This window comes from Lipophrys pholis, assembly GCF_963383615.2.
Source record: "Lipophrys pholis genome assembly, chromosome: 11".
In the NCBI taxonomy this organism is placed as follows: Eukaryota; Metazoa; Chordata; class Actinopteri; order Blenniiformes; family Blenniidae; genus Lipophrys; species Lipophrys pholis.
In genome coordinates this window covers 14,511,184-14,518,773 of record NC_137631.1, presented here as the reverse complement: position 1 = coordinate 14,518,773, position 7,590 = coordinate 14,511,184, and the positions used below count along the sequence as shown (strand labels likewise).

At 40.6% G+C, this 7,590-nt stretch overlaps 1 protein-coding gene across 2 annotated transcripts; it reads left to right on the top strand.

The window, feature by feature from the left end:
• The first annotated feature begins 68 nt into the window (after positions 1 to 68).
• LOC308116943 (uncharacterized protein) lies at positions 69 to 3,895 on the top strand. 2 transcript variants are annotated; one of them, XM_080475472.1, is made up of 4 exons: positions 69 to 179; positions 323 to 525; positions 2,212 to 2,403; positions 2,782 to 3,895. In XM_080475472.1, exons 2-4 carry the CDS (start codon positions 333 to 335, stop codon positions 3,093 to 3,095), a joined length of 699 nt encoding a protein of 232 aa, XP_080331598.1. In that variant the 5' UTR covers positions 69 to 179; positions 323 to 332; the 3' UTR covers positions 3,096 to 3,895. The 2 variants fall into 2 exon arrangements, with proteins under 2 accessions (XP_080331598.1, XP_080331599.1); XM_080475473.1 differs by having other exon boundaries at positions 73 to 179; positions 427 to 525; positions 2,782 to 3,758.
• The last annotated feature ends 3,695 nt before the right edge of the window (positions 3,896 to 7,590 follow it).

Genomic DNA, 7,590 nt, shown 5'->3' with positions numbered 1-7,590 from the left:
AGTTTCCATTGCAGCAGAGGCGGAGTTACACTGAGGGTCTGATAAGCAGGGGAGTGTTTGTGGTCATCAACCAGCATTGTGTCAGGCTGTTCTTGAGTGCTTGACTTTGTTGTACTTGAACACTTTAATCCGGGAGTAACTTCATAGCTTCACTACACTTAGTGGAAAAAAAAAAGAAGGTAAGATTGTACTTTAATTCCAATTCTATATCCTCAATCCTGATTTTAATTATCTGAATGATAAAGTTAGAAGATCATTTTTCCCTCAGTAAATCATTCATCTAATTCCAGTCTTTGCTGCTCTCTCTGTCCTGTTCTACCAGGGGTGTAGAAATGAAGTTTGTTGAGCTGGATGACTCCATCAGTCGCTTCAGGTTTGCTCAGTCCTGTCTGGGATTAGCAGGTTGCCTGTGTGTGTGCTATGCAGTCTGGACACCGTTCTGGCTGAATGGCAGGGGGCTGTGGACTGAGTGGAACAACACCAGAACCGATCAGATGAACCACAAGGAGGATTTTGTCTTCAGTGGTGAGGGAAACAGCTGCATTAATCTCTCCGACATCTCTCTGCAGTCAACAAACAAGGCTTGTGATCAGTCTGAAGCTGTCACTTGACTGAATAATATGTGTGAGGGAAGGCAGCGTGTTTAATAAGGCTGTTCTGATGAGGCACTAGATCTGCTCGGAATCAGACTGTTTAGTTCTCCGGATCTCTGGGGAGGATCAATATTAAAAGGAACACATGACAAAACACTGGGTTGCAGAAGAGCTTCCCAGCAGTAGTAAACAAGTTTGAGCTTGCTCCCATCTCTCAGATTTGCATTCCTCCGTTGAAGCTCTTACACTGAAGGCAAATACACTGCAATCGTTAAAACCCCTGAAAAGTAGGTCTCCGGGTAATATTTTTCTTTCATGTTCACTATGAATTTAATCAAGTATAACTCCTTCTGCCCTATATAATAGCAGACGGACTGTACATGAAAAGATAACTATTCACTTGCAAAAGTGTTGAAGGTATCTTTTTTTTCTCAAATGTTTATTGGAATACATACTCAACAAGAATTTACTGATTATTAACAAGAAAAAGGACAAAAGTAAGTTGTGCCAACCAAGCCAGGTAAAAATCAATTAAAAAAATTGGTATCTTGCAAAGATTCACAGTACAGCACAGTGTTTACACCAGTCATAATAGTAAAATCCAACAGAGTTAATCGTAAGTTGAAAAGTAATCAAAACCAACACGTGTGGGCAAGTTGGTTAGCAATAAACACAATAAACTCTAACTTAATAATCACAAGCTGAATAAAGATGACGAAGCGCATCGGCAGACTCTGCTCTAACGACGATCCTCAGGCTGTACACAAAATACAACTGTGATATCAAATATGCACAAAATATACTCACCAATATTTTCTGGGTCACAAAGTGTGGGTCGAGCCTCCCCTGGGGCGCACCAGAGAAAACAATTAGGGGTCTGATGGAGGCCTTTTACCAACAGGATCTTTTACCAATGCATTTTTGTGAAATGACATCATCAGAAATAGAAAAAACAAACATTGCATGGTAGTAATTTAAAGTAATTTAATAAAACACAATAAAATAACTGAATTTGTTGTAAGTGTAAAAGAGAGAATGTCCATTTATGAATCCTTATTCTATTTGAATTCATTAATATCAGTCAACCACAGCTGATCATGGGCAGACAGGGTTATCAGTCCAATACAAGGCTAACAAAATGAGACAGACAACAACAAATCCTTATATGTATGGCTAATTAAGTTCAAATGCTGGTTTTGGGCTGTGTGAGGAAATTGGAGATCCACAATGAAACTGTGCAAACTCCTCATAGAAAGACCCCCAATGTTAACTCAGACTCAAACCAGGGAAATTCTTGCTTTTCTTTTTATTGGTATTGAATCCTAATGACTGTTAACAATAACATCACGGTTCAAATGGTGTGGGGGAAATCCCTCCTATGCTTAGAAAACCCCTGGCCTGGTCATTACTTATCGAAAGTTTCTCTGCTTCTTGTGTTCCTTTCATTTCACTTTCAGAATGTAAGGTAGTGAAATAATAGCTCAACAAGTTCATGAACTCTTTGGTCTGTGTGATGGCGTATTGCTGCTGATTATTAGTCACACATACACACTGCAAAAAGTGAATGTAAGTTTTTTTTTTTTTTTATAATTTTTTTTTTAATGTATGTATGTTGCAGCTCTGGAAGCAGAACGAGTGTTTGCAGTTGTTTCTTTCCTGCTGGCTGTGAGCACTGGCGTCCTGTGCCTGGTGTTTGCCCTCTGCTGGACGTCTCAGACAGTGCGATCCTACTCCAACACCCGCTCCCTCCTGATGGCTGGACAGGCCCTGTACCCCACCACTCTGCTGCTGCTCACCATGGCCTCCACAGGTATGGAACAACCCTGCACACACACACCACATGCAATATCAATTAGTGTCTTAAGAATTCAAAATTAGTATGTCCTCTCGTATTAAAGTTGCAAAAATTCTCTAATGCTAAATTGACATCCAAATAGCCGTTAGGGTGTGATTGTTTGTGTCAATCCCACGCCCACAGGAATTCCTCATGTCCTAGTCATTTACAGGCCCTCTGGGGCAGTATTTTATTCAAGAGACTTTTTAACTTCCCTTGGAATTGAAGTTCGTTATTGTGCAAGCACTTTTTTTAAAGCTGCAGGCATGTAATAATTGATCCTAATGACTTTTTTTTTTTTAAATTCCTAGCAGTGATACATGATTCGACTCATTTCCCCTCTTCTCTCTCCAGGTTTCTTCTTCCTCCTAAGCTGGTCTTTCTTCACCTATCAGCACAGAACAGAAATCAGCCAGGACTTCTCCAGCTTGGGCTCCTCTTACTGGCTGGGAGCTTTGGGTTGGATGTTACTCCTGATCGTGGAGCCGTCTGTCTTCATTGCTGAGCAAACTATAGTACCGGACATCCTGCCAGACTTAGAAAAGGCTGTAGAGTCATGGAGAATTTCCTCTCAACTTAGAGCGGCAAAGCGGTCTTTCAGCGACAGTTACTTCTCTGCCAACCTTGGAAGGGACTCGGCTTTAAAGAGGTATATGTCATCACCTTGAATTGTGTTCAGAAATAAGGACATGGTGGAGAAAATGAAAGTATAGATGCAAGTTGCATACTGATGCACACAGACTGAATCCTAAAGGGCAAAGGAGTCAAAGGCCTCAGATTTGTGCATGGCTGACTGTTGTGGTTATTCCCTTCTTTATTTTTCAATTTCAGATTGAAATGAAAATGTTATGGGGCCTAACAGTGGTGTGAGAAGGTTGTGGGCGTCAAATGGGAGGTTGTAACTGTAAACATGTGAAACCCTTCGACTGGTTTTATTCTCTGCTGAGAACTGATGAATAAGAACACAGAAAACACTATAAGAAAAAACAAAACACTGAGTGTCTACCTTTATCTGAGTGTTTCTGAAGACACCACTGTACACTTCATGAATGTTAAAATAGTGCCATCTTGTGATGATCATGAGAGACTTCAGTCCTCGAGACAACAACACATGGACTGTCTTGCTGCTAATTTTTCTGAACTTCTCTGCTATTGATGTCAGTATTTGCTCATGTGTCCTTCAGACTGATTGTCATTGTCATGCTTTGTTATGTTTTTCTTTCCATATTTGTAGAAACTTGAAAAGCTTTAGAATTTTTTTTTTAATATCCTTAATTTGTCTGAGAAATGCAGATGTGAACCAAATGCCTGACAATGCAGTAAAACTTTTGAAAACCAAAGTACTTTTACTTCTATTGATTACAATTCAGTTCAATTTGTTCACCTTTAATAATAAGTTTCTTGTGAATAAAAATGTTATTTTTATTCAGTTATGTTACCGCACCTAAAATGATGGAAAGTATCTCCCATACTACTATAAACCGTCTCATTTGTACATGAATACACTCACAGTATTGCAGTGTGGCCCATTAGCTGAGCTGCCAGTGCACTCATATTTCTACCTATTTAAACAGAGCAGGTAACCTCAAATACATACTTTTAAACAGACCGGGATTGAGGAACATTTGCTGTGAGATGAGAGTGCTGACCACCGCACCACATTCAGCCCCGCGACTAAAAAATAAATGAAAAATATCCGTGAAAAAAATTCTAAGGATGCTGCTAATAGTGTGCAAAACTTTTTATCACTGGAAAAAAATGTATTTTTCAGGTCTGCAACACTGCAGAAAATAGTCAAATTGAATGAATTAGTTAGAGTGCATGAACTTTGGATTTACGCTGCTCAATTGTTCACTTGCAGTTCATCCAAGTGACGACATTACCGGAGAGGTAAACATATCCAAATAGGAAACAGCTTGCATCTTACTGCCAAGTGAGAATACTCTCGCGGGTCATCTTCCAATAACAATACATCCAATGTTCTCAAGAAAGACACCAAAACTCATATTGCTTCCAATGGAGGTCGAGCACATTGCATGACAGCCACCAGCACTGGTGTGTGAGTGTATGTTTCTCAGAATGCTGAAGTTGTGAAAATGCATAATATAAAGTGAAATCTATATACTAACATAAAACACATGTAGATTAAACCAATTATAATTTTTTTCACAATCAATAAACACACATACAAGTTAGGGTGAAACTTCCCTTTTCCTCAAAAACACGGGATCAGTTGTATGTCTGAAGTCCTGTGTTTCCTGGAAGTGACAGGAAATTCACCAAGCCTTTATCTCTAAAAGGTTTCTGGATAACTTGAGATATATTTGGAGGAACCTATCTGCAGAAATGCTCCAAAAACGGAGAAGAAAAGAAGGGTCACAGACAGATTTCAGTTTTGCAAATCACTTCAAATTTTGTTAACTGGTGAAAAAGGATTGTTTTAATGCGATTAATGGATCTATTTTGTTTTCCCTCACAAAGGTTTCAAATCTTTTAAACAGAACTGCTGGAAGAGTCCGCATTGTGCAGCTGAGCACTGTTCACTATTTGGAAAGCTTCCCACCATTCCACCAGGACTCGTGTGTGTACTGAAGCACAGTTTTTGTCAGCCAGTTCTACATCTGTCTCTTTTCTCAAAAAGCTCACCTCATGCATTCCGAGCATACAGTCGCCTATTCCGTGGAGCATGTGGACCACCAGACAACAGACTGTCTCCAAAGTCCTTATTTACTTTTCTCTCACACCTTCCCAGGAGAAAAGGAAGCACTCTGTTGCTGGGCTGCTTATGTTTATGTTCTCAACCTGCCAAAGTGGGGGAGAATTAAGTGGCTCTGGCTCTGTTAATTGGGCGTTAATCAGGTGTTGCTCTAATTAAAAGGTAGTTCCGCCCTGTTGGGCCCTGGTAATGAGTTTGTTATTAAATCCACAGAGGATTTTTGTCTCTTTTTCAATTTACCAACAGGGTAGTGTTTAATTGCTGTGTAAATGAGGAGAATGTCCTTGAAGGTCGTGTTGCATCAGCATGCGATCCATGAACACAATTGTTCGAAAGACCTTCCTCATTGAAACTTCAAATTCATTCCATTGACTTTGACCTCTTGCATCCAGCTGTGCCTCTCAGCGGCAGCTCATTTGATTCCTACTGTCATTTTCGGAGGAATCGTTTGAAAGCCTAATTTGTCAAAAATGAGAGCGCTGGTAACTAATTTTCTTTTATAAATAAAAGTAGTTTTGAAATCGATTTTTCTTTTTTCATCTTAAGTTGCCTTTATCTCCCTTGGAAGTTTCTGTTTGGGCCCTTAAAAGCACACAGTGCTCCCCCACCCCCCTTCCCACCATCTCTTTATGGCTGCCAGTATCTCATAAACAACCCCTCCCCCATTCACCTTCGGCGACCACAAACGCTGCTCCTTCACCTGCCTCAAAGGAGCAGACCAAAGGTTGAGAATGCCTTTAGAGAATGGCGGGCCAAATCAATATGGAGATAAAAAAATAAAGAGATAGTGAGACAGTGAGGCACAAAAGAAGAAATGACGGATGAATGGTGGAAGATGTTACACACAGATAGGCCGGTGGCCTGATAGACACACAGAGATCGTGGCAGCTGATTGTTGAAGGGCATTTGCTACAGAGACATCAATCAGAAGATGGCACCAAGATTGAGTGTTTCCTGGCTGTGGCTCGCAGCATGTGTCGAACACAACCTGGGCTACAACACTGCCCTTCATTTCAATTAGAAACCAATTACACAACCATGTCCTACTAATTATGCTGCACTGCCACGATGCCTTCCTGCTCTATAAACTACCCTCATGTGTGTTTGTGGTTGTGTTCAGCGAGATGAATAAAAACAGTTGCAAGGTGCCAAGGCAAAAGCATTTCTAATCTGATTTTAAGAGCCTAAAGTTTTTTTTTATTTTGGAGAAGCTGTTGTTTCTTCTTTTGCCTTTTGATGGTGCTGGTGTAACATCTATAGCTGTGCCTCCTGCAGCAGTGTCTGGTAAAATGGAGGAGAGACTGCTCTCATTTGATGAGTAATGAAATCACAAAAAGTCTGGGCATGTACTGTATGCATATGCGTGTGTGTTTGTGTATGCTTGCGTTTGATTTTTATTTGTGAGGTAGACAAAGTGTGATTAATATTCTCAAGCATATTTCAGAGGATTTTGAGCCAGAATGTGCTGGACTACTTAATAAGTCAAGTTTTATTTGGCTCCATGTGGGAGCATGATGAATTATGAAATAAAGCAAGAACTCCATGCTTTTTGCAGTTTTATTTCTCAGTGGTTTACATTATTCACTCAGAACATTTGTAAATTTCCTGACAGGTTAATGCTATTGGGTTCAAAGTGAAGGCACTGAGGAAATACATAGAAAGACAAGACAGCAGGGGAGATACAGACAAAAAGATCAGAGGAGAAGAGAACAAAGGGGGAAGAGAGGATTTGAGATGTCACAAAATAGTTTCACACTGTCCCCGTACTCTGCGGCACTTCGTGTAGTGTCAGATTTTGATGAACTTTGTACTGTTCTTCTTTCTCTCCATCGCTCACCGACGACTCTCCACAGCCCTGAATGATCTTATGTCGGCCGCATCAGAGTTTGACCACTACGGTATTGTACCCTGCACTGCATTGTCATCAGAATAAGTGAACACTCTATAAAAATGGAAAAGTCAGGAAATTTGATGTCTGCAGTACAGTCTCAGGAATAGAAAAAAAAAAAAAAAAAAAAAGAGACAGGGAGGTAGAAATGGGTGGAGTGGTGGGTAGGGGGGGGGGGGGGGGTGCGGGGGGAATCAGGAGAGTACACTTTGTGTCCTTCACTCATTTTTTTTTTCTTGCACTGACTCAATTCATCTCGCGGGTAGAATCTGAAATGGGCCAATGGTCTCTGTGACTGACACCCCACCCAGACCACCCTGCTGATTACATTTGTTTAGCAGAACTGAGTGTGTAGAGGATAAACATACCGACAGAGCTTGGGATCAGACAAAAAGAGTCTCTTGTATACTCTGCACTTAAATCCCTACACTGGATTTCAGAGTGCAGGTGTTTCTGCTTTGTTTAACTTTTCTCTAAAGTCCTTGGCATTAACATTGTTTTTGTGTCATTGGGTTTTGACATCCCTCTGTATTTACTACATCTCCCTGCCGGGACCCTT